The sequence below is a fragment of the Somniosus microcephalus genome, unplaced genomic scaffold (assembly GCF_052327205.1).
Source record: "Somniosus microcephalus isolate GS21.2 unplaced genomic scaffold, FLI_Smic_1.0 unresolved_chr2, whole genome shotgun sequence".
In the NCBI taxonomy this organism is placed as follows: domain Eukaryota; kingdom Metazoa; phylum Chordata; class Chondrichthyes; order Squaliformes; family Somniosidae; genus Somniosus; species Somniosus microcephalus.
In genome coordinates, this window is record NW_028225180.1 from 75,107,433 (window position 1) to 75,125,347 (window position 17,915).

The 17,915-nt window shown below is 57.8% G+C and overlaps 1 protein-coding gene across 1 annotated transcript in view; it reads right to left on the bottom strand.

The window, feature by feature from the left end:
• Positions 1–14,608, bottom strand: part of LOC147092837 (RAS guanyl-releasing protein 2-like) — a 44,191-nt gene extending 29,583 nt beyond the window's left edge. The window contains exons 1-4 of the mRNA XM_085976094.1: positions 14,307–14,608; positions 9,369–9,471; positions 5,518–5,580; positions 3,309–3,440 (exon numbers count right to left, since the gene is read on the bottom strand). Coding sequence (XP_085832220.1) covers positions 3,309–3,440; positions 5,518–5,580; positions 9,369–9,471; positions 14,307–14,397 — 389 coding nt within the window. The 5' untranslated portion in view covers positions 14,398–14,608. The remainder of the gene's footprint in view (positions 1–3,308; positions 3,441–5,517; positions 5,581–9,368; positions 9,472–14,306) is intronic.
• Positions 14,609–17,915: the final 3,307 nt, after the last annotated feature.

Consider the following 17,915-nt stretch of genomic DNA (forward strand, 5'->3'; position numbering starts at 1 on the left):
CTCAAATTCTACATCTCCACCTCCTGCTCCTTCCCAAACCTTCTCCCCAAGTTCCACACCCCAACCTTCTCCTCAAATTCTACATCTCCACCTCCTGCTCCTTCCCAAACCTTCTCCCCAAGTTCCACACCCCCAACCTTCTCCCCAACTTCTACATCTCCACCTCCTGCTCCCCCCAAACCTTCTCCCCAAGTTCCACACCCCCAACCTTCTCCCCAACTTCTACATCTCCACCTCCTGCTCCTTCCCAAACCTTCTCCCCAAGTTCCACACCCCAACCTTCTCCTCAAATTCTACATCTCCACCTCCTGCTCCTTCCCAAACCTTCTCCCCAAGTTCCACACCCCAACCTTCTCCTCAAATTCTACATCTCCACCTCCTGCTCCCCCCAAACCTTCTCCCCAAGTTCCACACCCCAACCTTCTCCTCAAATTCTACATCTCCACCTCCTGCTCCCCCCAAACCTTCTCCCCAAGTTCCACACCCCAACCTTCTCCTCAAATTCTACATCTCCAACTCCTGCTCCTCCCCCAAACCTTCTCCCCAGGTTCCACACCCCCAACCTTCACCCCAACTTCTACATCTCCACCTCCTGCTCCCCCGACAAACCTTCTCCCCAAGTTCCACACCCCAACCTTCTCCCCAAATTCCACATCTCCACCTCCTGCTCCCCCCAAACCTTCTCCCCAAGTTCCACACCCCAACCTTCTCCCCAAATTCTACATCTCCACCTCCTGCTCCCCCCAAACCTTCTCCCCAAGTTCCACACCCCAACCTTCTCCTCAAATTCTACATCTCCACCTCCTGCTCCCCCCAAACCTTCTCCCCAAGTTCCACACCCCAACCTTCTCCCCAACTTCTACATCTCCACCTCCTGCTCCCCCCAAACCTTCTCCCCAAGTTCCACACCCCAACCTTCTCCCCAAATTCCACATCTCCACCTCCTGCTCCCCCCAAACCTTCTCCCCAAGTTCCACAACCCAACCTTCTCCTCAAATTCCACATCTCCACCTCCTGCTCCCCCCCAAACCTTCTCCCCAGGTTCCACACCCCAACCTTCTCCCCAACTTCTACATCTCCACCTCCTGCTCCCCCGACAAACCTTCTCCCGAACCTCCTCCATCCACACATCTTGAGATTCCTCAGATATGCCATTCCGTCTATTGTCTTTTGCAATGCCCGACATGAAGCCCCATCCCCTGTGGTGACCCCCCCGCAGTGACCCCGCAGTGACCCATCCGCCACGGTGACAACACGATAACCTCCCGCCCCCTTTGCTCATTCCCCACCGTGACCACCCGCCCCCCTCTTCCCGGCAGTGACCCATCCACTGTGACCCCTCCCCGGCAGTGTCCCATCCCCCGCAGTGACCCACCCCGGCAGTGACCCATCCCCCGCAGTGAACCCTCCCCGGCAGTGACCCACCCCCGCAGTGACCCATCCACGGCAGTGACCCCCCCCCCCCGCAGTGACCCATCCCCCGCAGTTACCCCTCCCCCGCAGTGACCCATCCCCCGCAGTGACCCATTCCCCGCAGTGACCCATCCCCCGCAGTGACCCATCCCCCGCAGTGACCCATCCCCCGCAGTGACCCATCCCCCGCAGTGACCCCCCCCGCAGTGACCCCCCCCGCAGTGACCCATCCCCCGCAGTGACCCCCCCCGCAGTGACCCATCCCCCGCAGTGACCCATTCTGCAGTGACCCATCCCGCAGTGACCCATCCCCCGCAGTGACCCATCCCCCGCAGTGACCCATCCCCCGCAGTGACCCATCCCCCGCAGTGACCCATCCCCCGCAGTGACCCATCCGCCGCAGTGACCCCCCTGCAGTGACCCATCCCCCGCAGTGACCCATCCCCCGCAGTGACCCATCCCCCGCAGTGACCCACCCCGCAGTGACCCATCCCCCGCAGTGACCCATCCCCCGCAGTGACCCATCCACAGTGACCCATCCCCCGCAGTGACCCCTCCACAGTGACCCATCCCCCGCAGTGACCCATCCCCCGCAGTGACCCATCCCCCGCAGTGACCCATCCCCCGCAGTGACCCATCCCCCGCAGTGACACATCCCCCGCAGTGACACATCCCCCGCAGTGACCCATCCCCCGCAGTGACCCATCCCCCGCAGTGACCCATCCCCCGCAGTGACCCATCCCCCGCAGTGACCCATCCCCCGCAGTGACCCATCCCCCGCAGTGACCCACCCCCCGCAGTGACCCATCCCCCGCAGTGACCCATCCCCCGCAGTGACCCATCCCCCGCAGTGACCCATCCCCCGCAGTGACCCATCCCCCGCAGTGACCCACCCCCCGCAGTGACCCATCCCCCGCAGTGACCCACCCCCCGCAGTGACCCACCCCCGCAGTGACCCATCCCCCGCAGTGACACATCCCCCGCAGTGACCCATCCCCCGCAGTGACCCCCCCCCGCAGTGACCCACCCCCCGCAGTGACCCACCCCGCAGTGACCCATCCCCCGCCAGTGACCCATCCCCCGCAGTGACCCATCCCCCCGCAGTGACCCACCCCCGCAGTGACCCATCCCCCGCAGTGACCCACCCCCCGCAGTGACCCACCCCCCGCAGTGACCCCTCCCCCGCAGTGACACATCCCCCGCAGTGACCCATCCCCCGCAGTGACCCCCCCCGCAGTGACCCACCCCCCGCAGTGACCACCCCCCGCAGTGACCCACCCCCCGCAGTGACCCATCCCCCGCAGTGACCCATCCCCCGCAGTGACCCATCCCCCGCAGTGACCCATCCCCCGCAGTGACCCATCCCCCGCAGTGACCCATCCCCCGCAGTGACACATCCCCCGCAGTGACCCATCCCCCGCAGTGACCCCCCCCGCAGTGACCCCCCCCGCAGTGACCCATCCCCCGCAGTGACCCCCCCCGCAGTGACCCATCCCCCGCAGTGTCCCCCTCGCAGTGACCCATCCCCCGCAGTGACCCATCCCCCGCAGTGACCCATCCCCCGCAGTGACCCACCCCCGCAGTGACCCATCCCCCGCAGTGACCCCCCCCGCGTGACACATCCCGCGCAGTGACCCCCCCCGCAGTGACCCATCCCCCGCAGTGACACATCCCGCGCAGTGATCCCCCCGCAGTGACCCATCCCCCGCAGTGACCCATCCCCCGCAGTGACCCATCCCCCGCAGTGACCCATCCCCCGCAGTGACCCACCCCCGCAGTGACCCATCCCTCGCAGTGACCCCGCGGCAGTGACCCATCCCTCGCAGTGACCCCCCCCGCAGTGACCCATCCCCCGCAGTGACCCCCCCCCCCCGCAGTGACCCCCCTTTGCTTACACCTGGGAGATGTCGACGAGCTGGCTGTGCCTCCGGTCTCCTGCGCGGCTCACTGTCTCCTGCAGCTCCTTGATCTGCTCGGCCAGGCCACTGTCCAGGTTGAACTCCGCGGGGAACTCCGAGATCCAGAACCTTCCGGGTGGCGGGATGGAGCGGGGTGGGGTGGGGGAAAGGGAGATCCCATCAGGGAGCAAAGTTAACAGAAGCTGCAGGCTGTCCCGCGCGCCCCCCGCCCCATCCCGCGACCCGGTTACGGGCCCAGACACGCAGACAGCACGGGGCCAGGTTCCATCCCCAGACTGTCCAGTGTGGGAAGGACAGACATGGCAACAGAGCCACTGGGCTGGTACTGGGGGCGTGGATGGAATTTCTGGGTATGCATGCCATGAGAACAGGTCCTGGATCGGTCATGACAGCCACCTCCACATTGGTTGAATTGCCTGCATTGTCAAGGACCGCACCTGACACTTTGGCAAGACAACTGAGGAACATTGGTACACATCACCGTGGGTGGGGGAATCACAGACACAGACCCCCAACCCATCACTGTGTGTGTGTGTGGGGGGGAATCACAGACACAGACCCCCGTCCCATCGCCGTGTGTGTGGGGGAATCACAGACACAGACCCCCGTCCCATCACTGTGTGTGTGGGGGAATCACAGACACAGACCCCCGTCCCATCACTGTGTGTGTGTGGGGGAATCACAGACACAGACCCCTGTCCCATCACCGTGTGTGTGTGGAGGAATCACAGACACAGACCCCCATCCCATCACTGTGTGTGTGGGGGGGAATCACAGACACAGACCCCTGTCCCATCACTGTGTGTGTGTGTGTGGGGGGGGGGAAAATCGCAGACCCAGACCCTCGTCCCAACACCGTGAGGGGAATCACAGACACAGACCCCCGTCCCATCACTGTGTGTGGAGGAATCACAGACACAGACCCCCATCCCATCACTGTGTGTGTGTGTGTGTGTGGGAATCACAGACACAGACCCCCGTCCCATCACTGTGTGTGTGTGTGGGGGAATCACAGACACAGACTCCTGTCCCATCACTGTGTGTGTGGGGGAATCACAGACACAGACCCCCGTCCCATCACTGTGTGTGTGGGGGAATCACAGACACAGACCCCCGTCCCATCACTGTGTGTGTGTGTGTGGGGGAATCACAGACACAGACCCCCGTCCCATCACTGTGTGTGTGGGGGAATCACAGACACAGACCCCCGTCCCATCACTGTGTGTGTGTGTGGGGGGGAATCACAGAAACAGACCCCCGTCCCATCACTGTGTGTGTGTGTGTGGGGGAATCACAGACACAGACTCCTGTCCCATCACTGTGTGTGTGTGTGAGGGAATCACAGACACAGACCCCCGTCCCATCACTGTGTGTGTGTGTGTGGGGGAATCACAGCCACAGACCCCTGTCCCATCACTGTGTGCGTGAGGGGGAATCACAGACACAGACCCCCGTCCCATCACTGTGTGTGTGTGGGAGAATCACAGACACAGACTCCCGTCCCATCACTGTGTGGGGAATCACAGACACAGACCCCCGTCCCATCACTGTGAGGGGAATCACAGACACAGACCCCCGTCCCATCACTGTGAGGGGAATCACAGACACAGACCCCCGTCCCATCACTGTGTGAGTGGGGGAATCACAGACACAGACCCCCGTCCCATCACTGTGTGTGTGGGGGAATCACAGACACAGACCCCTGTCCCATCACTGTGTGTGTGGGGGAATCACAGCCACAGACCCACGTCCCATCACTGTGTGTGTGAGGGGGGATCACAGACACAGACTCCCGTCCCATCACTGTGTGTGTGTGGGAGAATCACAGACACAGACCCCCGTCCCATCACTGTGTGGGGAATCACAGACACAGACCCCCGTCCCATCACTGTGAGGGGAATCACAGACACAGACCCCCGTCCCATCACTGTGAGGGGAATCACAGACACAGACCCCCGTCCCATCACTGTGAGAGTGGGGGAATCACAGACACAAACCCCCGTCCCATCACTGTGTGTGTGGGGTATCACAGATACAGACACCCGTCCCATCACTGTGTGTGTGGGGGAATCACAGACACAGACACCCGTCCCATCACTGTGTGACACTGTCTGGGATTGTGGAATTTGTTGTTCAGTTAGAGAATCACAATCTGTGACAGACAACAATGACCTAGAGATCTTACCTGACGAGCTGACATATTTTAAGTTGAAGGACATTCGAGTTGGAACTGCAGGCATCCCGGTATGTGGCAGAATTAAGGTAGAGCACGGATAAGATAAAGAGTAAAGCTACCTCTACACTGTCCCATCAAACACTCCCAGGGCAGGTACAGCACAGGTTAGATACAGAGTAACGCTCCCTCTACACTGTCCCATCAGCACTCCCTGGACAGGTACAGCACGGGTTAGATACAGAGTAAAGCTTCCTCTACACTGGCCCATCAAACACTCCCTGGACAGGTACAGCACGGGTTAGATACAGAGTAAAGCTCCCTCTACAATGTCCCATCAAACACTCCCAGGGCAGGTACAGCACGGGTTGGATACAGATTAAAGCTCCCTCTACACTATCACATCAAACACTCCCAGGGCAGGTACAGCACGGATTAGATACAGAGTAAAGCTCCCTCTACACTGTCCCTTCAAATACTCCCAGGGCAGGTACAGCACGGTTTAGATACAGAGTAAAGCTCCCTCTACACTGCCCCATCAAACACTCCCAGGGCAGGTACAGCACGGGTTAGATACAGAGTAAAGCTCCCTCTACACTGTCCCATCAAACACTCCCAGGGCAGGTACAGCACAGGTTAGCTACAGAGTAAAGCTCCCTCTACACGGCCCCATCAAACACTCCCAGGGCAGGTACAGCATGGGTTAGATACAGAGTAAAGCTCCCTCTACACTGTCCCATCAAGTACTTCCAGGGCAGGAACAGCACGGATTAGATACAGAGTAAAGCTCCCGCTACACTGTCCCATCAAACACTCCCAGGGCAGGTACAGCACGGGTTAGATACAGAGTAAAGCTGCCTCAACACTGTCCCATCAAACACTCCCAGGGCAGGTAGAGCACGGGTTAGATACAGAGTAAAGCTGCCTCAACACTGTCCCATCAAACACTCCCAGGGCAGGTACAGCATGGGGTTAGATACAGAGTAAAGCTCCCTCTACACTATCCCATCAAACACTCTCAGGTTCCAGATGTGCTGGCTATTTTCCCAAAGACTCCGTGCTCGAGGCGCCACCCAGTATGCTACTGAACCAAAACAGACATGGGAGACATGGGTTCAATCCCCTGCCCGTAAGGTTTTTGCAGATCTGAGGTTGGGGCGTTTCTACAGGTTGTACGCTTGCCTCAGTGCCTCAGGGAAGGATGATCCCGTTGGCCTGAGGCTGCTGGCCCTGCTTGTACCGAGTGCTGGTGTGTGGGCCTCTGCGAGTCTGTGGGTTTCGTTTCCTGCAACGGCTCCGACAGCACCTCACGCGCTTACTGCTGCTGGAGCTATTTAAACACTCGGAAACCCACAGGCCAGTGTGTGTCTGTGATGGACGGACACAGTCTGTGGGTGTACGAGAGAAATTTTGTACATCAGTGTCTGTGTGTGTACAAGTGCGTCTGTACGCACCTCTAACTGTCTGTGTATGTCATTGTCTGGATATACGTGCCTGTCCCTCTGACTCCCTGTCCCTCTGTCCCCCTGTCCCCCTGACCCCCTGTCCCCCTGACCCCCTGTCCCCCTGACCCCCTGACCCCCTGTCCCTCTGACCCTCTGTCCCTCTGTCCCTCTGACCCTCTGACTCTCTGACTCTCTGTCCCTCTGACCCTCTGTCCCTCTGTCCCTCTGACTCTCTGACTCTCTAACTCTCTGTCCCTCTGACTCTCTGTCCCCCTGACCCCCTGTCCCCCTGTCCCCCTGACCCCCTGACCCCCTGTCCCTCTGTCCCTCTGACCCTCTGTCCCCCTGTCCCTCTGACCCTCTGTCCCTCTGTCCCTCTGTCCCTCTGACCCTCTGTCCCTGTCCCTCTGACCCCCTGTCCCCCGTCCCCCTGTCCCTCTGACCCTCTGTCCCTCTGACCCTCTGTCCCTCTGTCCCTCTGACCCTCTGTCCCCCTGTCCCTCTGACCCTCTGACCCTCTGTCCCTCTGACCCTCTGACCCTCTGTCCCTCTGACCCTCTGTCCCTCTGACCCTCTGTCCCTCTGACCCTCTGTCCCTCTGACTCTCTGTCCCTCTGACTCTCTGTCTCTCTGTCCCTCTGTCTCTCTGACTCTCTGTCCCTCTGTCCCTCTGTCCCTCTGACTCTCTGTCCCTCTGACTCTCTGTCCCTCTGACTCTCTGACCCTCTGACCCTCTGTCCCCCTGTCCCCCTGTCCCTCTGACCCTCTGACCCTCTGTCCCTCTGACCCTCTGTCCCTCTGACTCTCTGTCCCTCTGACTCTCTGTCTCTCTGTCCCTCTGTCTCTCTGACTCTCTGTCCCTCTGTCCCTCTGTCCCTCTGACCCTCTGTCCCTCTGTCCCTCTGACCCTCTGTCCCCCTGTCCCTCTGACCCTCTGACCCTCTGTCCCTCTGACCCTCTGACCCTCTGACCCTCTGTCCCTCTGACCCTCTGACCCTCTGTCCCTCTGACCCTCTGTCCCTCTGACCCTCTGTCCCTCTGTCCCTCTGTCCCTCTGACCCTCTGTCCCTCTGACTCTCTGTCCCTCTGACTCTCTGTCTCTCTGTCCCTCTGTCTCTCTGACTCTCTGTCCCTCTGACTCTCTGTCCCTCTGACTCTCTGTCCCTCTGACTCTCTGTCCCTCTGTCCCTCTGTCCCTCTGACTCTCTGTCCCTCTGACTCTCTGTCCCTCTGACTCTCTGACTCTCTGTCCCTCTGACTCTCTGACTCTCTGACTCTCTGTCCCTCTGACTCTCTGTCCCTCTGACCCTCTGTCCCTCTGTCCCTCTGACTCTCTGTCCCTCTGTCCCTCTGTCCCTCTGACTCTCTGTCCCTCTGACTCTCTGTCCCTCTGACTCTCTGTCCCTCTGACTCTCTGTCCCTCTGACTCTCTGACTCTCTGTCCCTCTGACTCTCTGTCCCTCTGTCCCTCTGACTCTCTGTCCCTCTGTCCCTCTGACTCTCTGACTCTCTGTCCCTCTGTCTCTCTGTCCCTCTGTCCCTCTGACTCTCTGTCTCTCTGACTCTCTGTCCCTCTGACTCTCTGACTCTCTGTCCCTCTGTCCCTCTGACTCTCTGACTCTCTGTCCCTCTGTCCCTCTGTCCCTCTGACTCTCTGACTCTCTGTCTCTCTGACTCTCCGACTCTCTGTTTCCCTGTCTCTCTGACTCTCTGACTCCCTGTTTCCCTGTCTCTCTGTCCCTCTGACTCTCTGACTCCCTGTCTCTCTGACTCTCTGTCTCTCTGTCCCTCTGACTCCCTGTTTCCCTGTCTCTCTGTCCCTCTGACTCTCTGTCTCTCTGTCCCTCTGACTCTCTGACTCCCTGTCTCCCTGTCTCTCTGTCCCTCTGACTCCCTGTCTCTCTGACCCTCTGTCCCTCTGTCCCTCTCAGTCAATCGGCACCAGATTGCCCATTGTATTGATTTCTTTGTGGGTTCAATGACGAGACATTTATGAAAGAGAATGTCTTTTAATCTAAAGTCTGTTCAGCTCTTTATACAGCATTTCAGGAGACATCATGCTAGTGATGCATCTAGAACGAAACTGAAACTAAACTAAACTGCCTTGCTTGTCTCTGTCACATGCCCTCTGCTGGTCAGGCACAAGCAATCAATACATGCAAACCTGCTGGTAAGGCATCATAATCAAACAGGCAAATACCATCTCTATTTGCTGATATCATTACACCCATCACAAAGAGGACATGTTGGTGGTTGATGGCGGCTGCGGGTGGGGAAGGGGGAGGGGATCCTCAGCGAGATAAAACAGGCCTGACTCGAAGCCCGTTCTCACCAGGCCCCTGCTCACTACTTTCCAACAGGTAGGCAGGCCAAAGGTGGAGCGGGGCAGTATCACCCCCTGGCGCGGTAGAAGGATATAACTTGAGGAGTTTTCCCACCAGCTCCGTCGACGGCAGGTACCACTGGTGCATCATCAGGAACGTGCGAGGGAGAGTCTGGTTCTTGAGCCTCCCGCGGTCATCTGGAGTGGGAGGGGAGGGAGAGAGGGTTAAAGTGCAATGATACATAGCCTGACTTTACCCAGACCCTTGGTCACGTTGGAACATCAGAGAGCACGCCTCGCGGTTGCTATCGATTCCCTTCGGAGCGCCGTGACTGCCGCGATGGCGTCAAAATGTGGCGGGCCATTTTGAAAAGCAGCAAGATCCCGCAAACGGCCTGAGGTGAACGACCAACCGGTTAATCTGAAATAAAAACAGGAAAAAAAGCTGGGAACACTCAGCAGGTCCGGCAGCATCTGCAGCGAGAGGAACAGAGTCAATGCTTCAGGTTCGCTGACCCTTCGTCAGAGGGCCCTTGGTCAGCGACCTGAAGCGTTGACTCTTGCTTCTCTCTCTCCATAGGTGCTGCCCGACCCGCTGAGGGTGTCCAGCATTTTCTGTTTTTATTTCAGCCGTTCCGGCATCCGCAGTATTTTGCTTTTGTAACCGGTTAATTTGGCCTGGTTCGGCGTTGGTTGATAGAGGACTGTTGGGCGCAGGGCACCGGGGAGAACTCCCGCTGCTCTTCTCCCCATAGTGTCCGTGGGATCTGGAACAACAGGGCGAGGCCGCGAGGCCCATCGAGCCTGCTTTCCCCACTCTGATAGCTCTTTAATCCCGAAGCTCTGACCTTTCGCACAGCCCCTTCTGACGTAAGAAAACTACTAGGCACTTGGTCTAAGCGTTAAACAAACCTTCAATCAACTGGTTTACAACATGGAGGTCTAGTTGTGTCCTTCACTAGTTCCTGTTAAGAATGTCCTGCGCAAGCTGGGCCCGTGCCCGAGTATTTATACTCTCCCTGGACAGCGCCGCCCGTAGGCCACTCAGTATTATTTCATCATAAGTCTTTCTTTCATGAATGACTGATTCATGTCACCTTCCTTCTCCTCTCTCTCTCTCTCGAACAGCTCCCTTGATTCTCCATCTATGTCCTTCTGAAGGTCTCAGCCATGGCTCAGTGGGTGGCGTCCTCTTCGTTGTGTCAGTAGGTCGTGGGTTCGTGCCCCACTCCAGACACTTGGGGGGGGGGGGGTGGAAATTCCCGTTAGCGCCTTAAGAGGGGCGCAAAGCAACTAGCGCCCGGGCGCGGCGATGTTTGCGCCGCTCGCGAAATTAACTTGACATTTTGCGGCGGCGCTAAACACTACCGCCACGATCTCCGGCGCCGGCAGATCGTGACGTCAGTCGAGTGCGCAACGCCCCGGTAGCGCCCCGGACTGGATATTGAGTGGCGCCCCCTGCCTTACCGCCTGCCGCTAGCAATGACAGGTTGAAGGGAGCGTTTCGCAGTCCGAGAGAGACTGGGGGAGCGCTATTTAAAGGCGACCGCTTCCTGCCTTTTTTTGCCGGTGACATTTTTGCACCACGCATTCTGAGAGAGAGAGAGAGAGACTTCTGGAGAGATTCAACGCTGTGTGAAGGAGTTTTGGGTACTGAGCAGCACTTTGCAGGTTCATTTTGATTTGCCCTTCCTTGCTTCGCCAGCGCTCTGAGGTAGCGTCTCGCTCCTCGGCCTTTGCGCCTAAAGACAGGTGTGAAGCGCCTGATTTAGCGCTCCAATCACCTCCAGGGGCGATAAAAGCCAAGTTTGTCGTTGGAGGCAATAATTAGCGTCAGGTGCTAAACTTTGCGCACGGCCGATAATGGCGCCCCAAATGAGGCGATACTGAATTTCTCCCCCTGGAGCTCATAAGCCAGGCCGACACTGAGGGAGCGCCGCGCTGTTGAAGGGGCAGTACTGAGGGAGCGCCGCACTGTCGGAGGGGCAGTACTGAGGGAGTGCCGCAGTGTCGGAGGGGCAGTACTGAGGGAGGGTCGCACTGTTGGAGGGGCAGTGCTGAGGGAACGCCGCACTGTCAGAGGGGCAGTACTGAGGGAGCGCCGCACTGTTGGAGGGGCAGTACTGAGGGAGCGCCGCACTGTCGGAGGGGCAGTACTGAGGAAACGTTGCACTGTCGGAGGGGCAGTCCTGAGGGAGCGCCGCACTGTCGGAGGGGCAGTACTGAGAGAGCGCCGCACTGTTGGAGGGGCAGTGCTGAGGGAGCGCCGCACTGTCGGAGGGGTGGTACTGAGGGAGCGCCGCACTGCCGGAGGGGCGGTACTGAGGGAGCGCCGCACTGCCAGAGGGGCGGTACTGAGGGAACGCCGCACTGCTGGAGGGGCGGGGCTGAGGGAGCACCGCACTGCCGGGGCTGAGGGAGCGCCGCACTGCCGGAGGGGCAGGGCTGAGGGAGCGCCGCACTGTCGGAGGGGCCGTCTTTCGGATGAGATGTTAAACCGAGGCCCCATCTGCTCTCAGGTGGATGTAAAAGATCCTATGGCACTAATTCGAAGAAGAGCAGGGGGAGTTCTCCCCGGTGTCCTGGGGCCAATATTTACCCTTCAACCAACATCACTAAAACAGATGATCTGGTCATTATCGCATTGCTGTTTGTGGGAGCTTGCTGTGTGCAAATTGGCTGCTGCGTTTCCTACATTACAACAGTGACCACACTTCAAAAAGTACTTCATTGGTTGTGAAGTGCTTTGGGGTGTCCGGAGGGCGTGAAAGACACTGTAGAAATGGGAGTCTTTCTTTCATTGAAGGAGCCGGCACAGGCACGATGGACCGAACGGCCTCCTTCTGTGCTGTATCATTCTGTAATATTGTTTCTAACTGGCTGTGGAGGCTCAGTCGTTGAGTATATTCAAGGCTGAGGTCGATAGATTTTTGAGTATTCAGGGAATCACGGGATATGGGGACCGGGCGGGAAAGTGGAGATGAAGTCGAAGATTAGCCATGATCTTATTGAATGGCGGAGCAGGCTCGAGGGACCGAATGGCCGACTCCTGCTCCGAGTTCTTAGATTCTTATGGTCATTATCACATTGCTGTTTGTGGGAGCTTGTTGTGCGCCAATTGGCCACCGCGTTTCCTACATTACATCAGGTGACCACACTTCAAAAAAGTACTTCATTTGCTGTAAAGCGCTTTGGGACGTCTGGTGGTCGTGAAAGGCACTATAAGTTTCCTTTATGTTGCTACCAGACTGCGATCACCGACTTAACAGTTTCTGTACTCTGCAGTGTGAAGCTGAGAAACAGAGACAGAGAAAGTGCGAGGTGATAAAGCGCTAAATAGTGGCGTGCTTTGTTGTTCATTACATCTGGTCAGGTTTAACCTGTCTCAATCCCCTATTACTTTTTTAATGATTAAATTACACGGAGGATGTGACCAATTAGATGCAATGATGGTCATTGTGGTCTCCTGGAACAGTTTGCGATAGCATAAAGGGGATCGGAGAAGAATTTTCCATTTTATTTTGTTCCCCTAATTGGCCGTGGGTTTTTTAACTGGTTCTTTGCCCCTCAGCAACAACAGCAACTTGCATTTATATAGCGTCTTTAACGTAGTAAAACATCCCAAGGCGCTTCACGGGAGCGATTATCAAACAAGATTTGACACCGAGCCACATATGGAGATATTAGGACAGGTGACCAAAGGCTTGGTCAAAGAGGTCGGTTTTAAGGAGCGTCTTAAAGGAGGAGAGAGAGGCGGAGAGGTTTAGGGAGGGAATTCCAGAGCTCGGGGCCCAGGCAGCTGAAGGCACGGCCGCCAATGGTGGAGCGATTAAAATTGGGGACATGCAAGAGGCCAGAATTGGAGGAGCGCAGAGATCTCGAAGGGTTGTAGGGCTGGAGCAGGTTAGAGAGAGAGGGAGGGGTGAGATCTCGCAGGGTTGTAGGCCTCACGGTTTAGGACCACACGTAGAGACAGGGCACCCCCTGGGTGAGGCAGCCCGTGGAACCCCATGCCCACTCCCCCAGTGAGAGGCAGCGCCCTTGGAGCAGCGGGGAGAGAGAGAGGGAGGGAGAGAGGGAGCAAGGGAGGGAGAGAGAGGGAGCGAGGGAGGGAGAGAGAGGGAGGGAGAGAGAGAGGCGAGAGAGGGAGGGAGAGAGAGAGGAGAGAGAGGGAGGGAGCGACGGAGGGAGAGAGAGTGAGGGAGAGAGAGAGGAGAGAGAGGGAGGGAGAGAGAGAGGGAAGGAGAGAGTGAGGGAGCGAGGGAGGGAGAGAGAGTGAGGGAGCGAGGGAGGGAGAGAGAGTGAGGGAGTGACGGAGGGAGAGAGAGGGAGGGAGCGACGGAGGGAGAGAGTGTGAGGGAGAGAGAGAGAGAGAGAGGAGAGAGAGAGGGAGGGAGAGAGAGAGGGAAGGAGAGAGTGAGGGAAGGAGAGAGTGAGGGAGCGAGGGAGGGAGAGAGAGGGAGGGAGTGACGGAGGGAGAGAGAGGGAGGGAGCGACGGAGGGAGAGAGGGAGGAGAGAGAGAGGGAGGGAGAGAGAGAGAGAGAGAGAGGGAAGGAGAGTGTGAGGGAGTGAGGGAGGGAGAGAGAGGGAGGGAGTGACGGAGGGAGAGACAGAGGGAGGGAGGGAGAGAGAGAGAGAGGGAGGAGCGAGGGAGGGAGAGGGAGGGAGAGGGAGGGCGCAATGGAGGGAGGGAGGGAGAGAGAGAGAGGGAGGGAGAGAGAGCGGAGAGAGAGAAGGAGGGAGGAGAGATGGAGAGAGGAAGGAGAGAGTGGTAGAGAGTGAGGGAGAGAGGGAGGGAGAGAGGGGGAGAGGGAGGGGGAGAGGGAGGGGGAGAGAGAGGGAAGGAGAGAGAGGTAGAGAGGGAGCGAGAGGGAGGTGGGAGAAAGGGAGGGAGGGAGGGATGAAACGAGGTATAGAGGAAGGAATGGAGGGAGGGAGGGAGAAAGTCAGGGAGTGAGAGAAGAAGGGTAGTTTCTGAAAACAGCCACGGCTGGGTTGGAAGTGAAGCGGGAAAGCGAAAATCCTTGCTTACCGAATTCACTGATGCAGCCCTCGATCACCTCGTCGATGGTGGCCGACTTCGTCTCCTTCAGGAACTCCGACTTCTCCTCTTTCCCGGACATCTCCGCCTGTCTATGCCCAGAGCGCAAGAAGCCAGCGGTCACGGGCCTAGCCCAGGAGGCGGTTGGGACTGGGTTGCAGCCGCCTCGCTCCAGCGGTCAGTGTCCTGCCAAGTGAGAGGGTTGTTACTTTAAACAACAAGGCAAAAAAGCCAAAAAAAGCACACAAACAAGGAGGCGGTTGCTTCCGCCACGACTTTCTGCAACAGTTTCTCCTCATCTGGAGGCCTTGACCCCAAACTGGGAGTAGGGCTTCAGGGCCTCGCTGTGCCTGTTGCCTAGTGACGGCAACCAAGCGATGCAGCGGATTGCAGCCGGGCACAATCTGTCCTCGCCTCAATGTCTTCACTGAGGGGGAGGGGTGCAGGGACTCTGAGACCCCCCCTGTCGCCACTGTTCCCCAACCCCCAACACCGCCAAGCACCTAACTCCGCGAGCTCTGCACAGACCAGGGATTGAAGCTGGGACTTTGCTGGTGTGTGTGGCTGGGTGCAGCTAGCAAGCCAACAACACTGGACTTCACTAAGCAGAGCCAGAGCACACTGCAGCCCAGAAGGAGGCCATTCAGCCCATCCTGTCTGTGCCAGCTCTCTGCTAGAGCGATCCCAAACTAATCCCACTGCCCCGCTCTCTCCCCATAGCCCTGTATCAATCCCAAACTAATCCCACTGCCCTGCTCTCTCCCCATAGCCCTGTATCAATCCAAACTAATCCCACTGCCCCGCTCTCTCCCCATAGCCCTATATCAATCCCAAACTACTCCCACTGCCCCACTCTCTCCCCATAGCCCTGTATCAATCCCCAAACTAATCCCACTGCCTCGCTCTCTCCCCATAGCCCTATATCAATCCCAAACTACTCCCACTGCCCTGCTCTCTCCACTTAGCCCTGTATCAATCCCATACTAATCCCACTGTCCTGCTCTCTCCCCATAGCCCTGTATCAATCCCAAACTAATCCCACTGCCCCGCTCTCTCCCCATAGCCCTGTATCAATCCCAAACTAATCCCACTGCCCCGCTCTCTCCTCATAGACCTGTATCAATCCCCAAACTAACCCCACTGCCCTGCTCTCTCCCCATAGCCCTGTATCAATCCCATACTAATCCCACTGCCCCGCCTCTCTCCCCATAGCCCTGTATCAATCCCATACTAATCCCACTGCCTCGCTCTCTCCCCATAGCCCTGTATCAATCCCAAACTAATCCCACTGTCCCGCCCTCTCCCCATAGCCCTGTATCAATCCCAAACTAATCCCCCTGCCCCGCTCTCCCCATAGCCCTGTATCAATCCCAAAGTAATCCCACTGCCCCGCTCTCTCCCCATAGCTCTGTATCAATCCCAAACTAATCTCATTGCCCTGCTCTCTCCCCACAGCCCTGTATCAATCCCAAACTAATCCCACTGCCTCGCTCTCTCCCCATAGCCCTGTATCAATCCCAAACTAATCCCACTGCCCCACTCTCTCCCCACAGCCCTGTATCAATCCCAAACTAATCCAACTGCCCCGCTCTCTCCCCATAGACCTGTATCAATCCCAAACTAATCCCCCTGCCCCGCTCTCTTCCCCATAGCCCTGTATCAATCCCAAACTAATCCCACTGTCCCGCTCTCTCTCCATAACCCTGTATCAATCCCAAACTAATCCCACTGTCCCGCTCTCTCCCCATAGCCCTGTATCAATCCCAAACTAATCCCACTGCCCCGCTCTCTCCCCATAGCCCTGTATCAATCCCAAACTAATCCCACTGTCCCGCTCTCTCCCCATAGCCCTGTATCAATCCCAAACTAATCCCACTGTCCCGCTCTCTCCCCATAGCCCTGTATCAACCCCAAACTAATCCCATTGCCCCACTCTCTCCCCATAGCCCTGTATCAATCCCAAACTAATCCCACTGTCCCGCTCTCTCCCCATAGCCATGTATCAATCCCAAACTAAACCCACTGCCCCGCTCTCTCCCCATAGCCATGTATCAATCCCAAACTAAACCCACTGCCCCGCTCTCTCCTCATAGCCCTGTATCAATCCCAAACTAATCCCACTGTCCCGCTCTCTCCCCATAGCCCTTTATCAATCCCAAACTAATCCCACTGCCCCGCTCTCTCCCCATAGCCCTGTATCAATCACAAACTAATCCCACTGCCCCGCTCTCTCCCCATAGCCCTGTATCAATCCCAAACTAATCCCACTGCCCCGCTCTCTCCCCATAGCCCTGTATCAATCACAAACTAATCCCACTGCCCCGCTCTCTCCCCATAGCCCTGTATCAATCCCAAACTAATCCCACTGCCCCGCTCTCTCCCCATAGCCCTGTATCAATCCCAAACTAATCCCACTGCCCCGCTCTCTCCCCATAGCCCTGTATAAGTCCAATCCCTGCGGCAAAGCAATCGATGTTCGAACTTTGTGTAAAAATCTCTCCTAACCTCTCTCCCCGCTCACTTAGTAACAATGTTCGTTGATGATCCCCTCGTCACTGGCTCCCCAACCAGAGGAAGTCGTCTTTTCCTATTCACCCTGTCAAGACTCTTTATAATTAAAATAAACTTGATTAAATCTCCTCTTAGCCTTCTGTGCTTCAGGGGAAACAGTCCCAGTATCTCAAGTTCCTCCACAAAATTACAATGTCCCGTCCTTGGTATCATCCTGGTGACTGTACACTTCAGCTTAATATAAATCTATGACAGTCATGGCCCAGTGGGTGGCACCCTCACCTCTGAATTAGAAGGTCATGGGTTCGAGTCCCACTCCAGGTACTTGAGCCCCATAATCCAGGCTAACACTCCAGTGCAGTGCTGAGGGAACGCCGCACTGTCGGAGGGGCAGTACTGAGGGAGCGCCGCACTGTCGGAGGGGCAGTACTGAGGGAGCGCCGCACTGTCGGAGGGGCAGTACTGAGGGAGCGCCGCACTGTCGGAGGGGCAGTACTGAGGGAGCGCCGCACTGTCGGAGGCGCAGTACTGAGGGAGCGCAGCACTGTCAGAGGTGCAGTACTGAGGGAGCGCCGCACTGTCGGAGGGGCAGTACTGAGGGAGCGCCGCACTGTCGGAGGGGCAGTATTGAGGGAGCGCCGCACTGTCGGAGGGGCAGTACTGAGGGAGCGCCGCACTGACGGAGGCACAGTACTGAGGGAGCGCAGCACTGTCGGAGGTGCAGTACTGAGGGAGCGCCGCACTGTCGCAGGGGCAGTACTGAGGGAGCGCCGCACTGTCGGAGGGGCAGTACTGAGGGAGCGCCGCACTGTCGGAGGCGCAGTACTGAGGGAGCGCAGCACTGTCAGAGGTGCAGTACTGAGGGAGCGCCGCACTGTCGGAGGGGCAGTACTGAGGGAGCGCCGCACTGTCGGAGGGGCAGTATTGAGGGAGCGCCGCACTGTCGGAGGGGCAGTACTGAGGGAGCGCCGCACTGACGGAGGCACAGTACTGAGGGAGCGCAGCACTGTCGGAGGTGCAGTACTGAGGGAGCGCCGCACTGTCGGAGGGGCAGTACTGAGGGAGCGCCGCAATGTCGGAGGGGCAGTA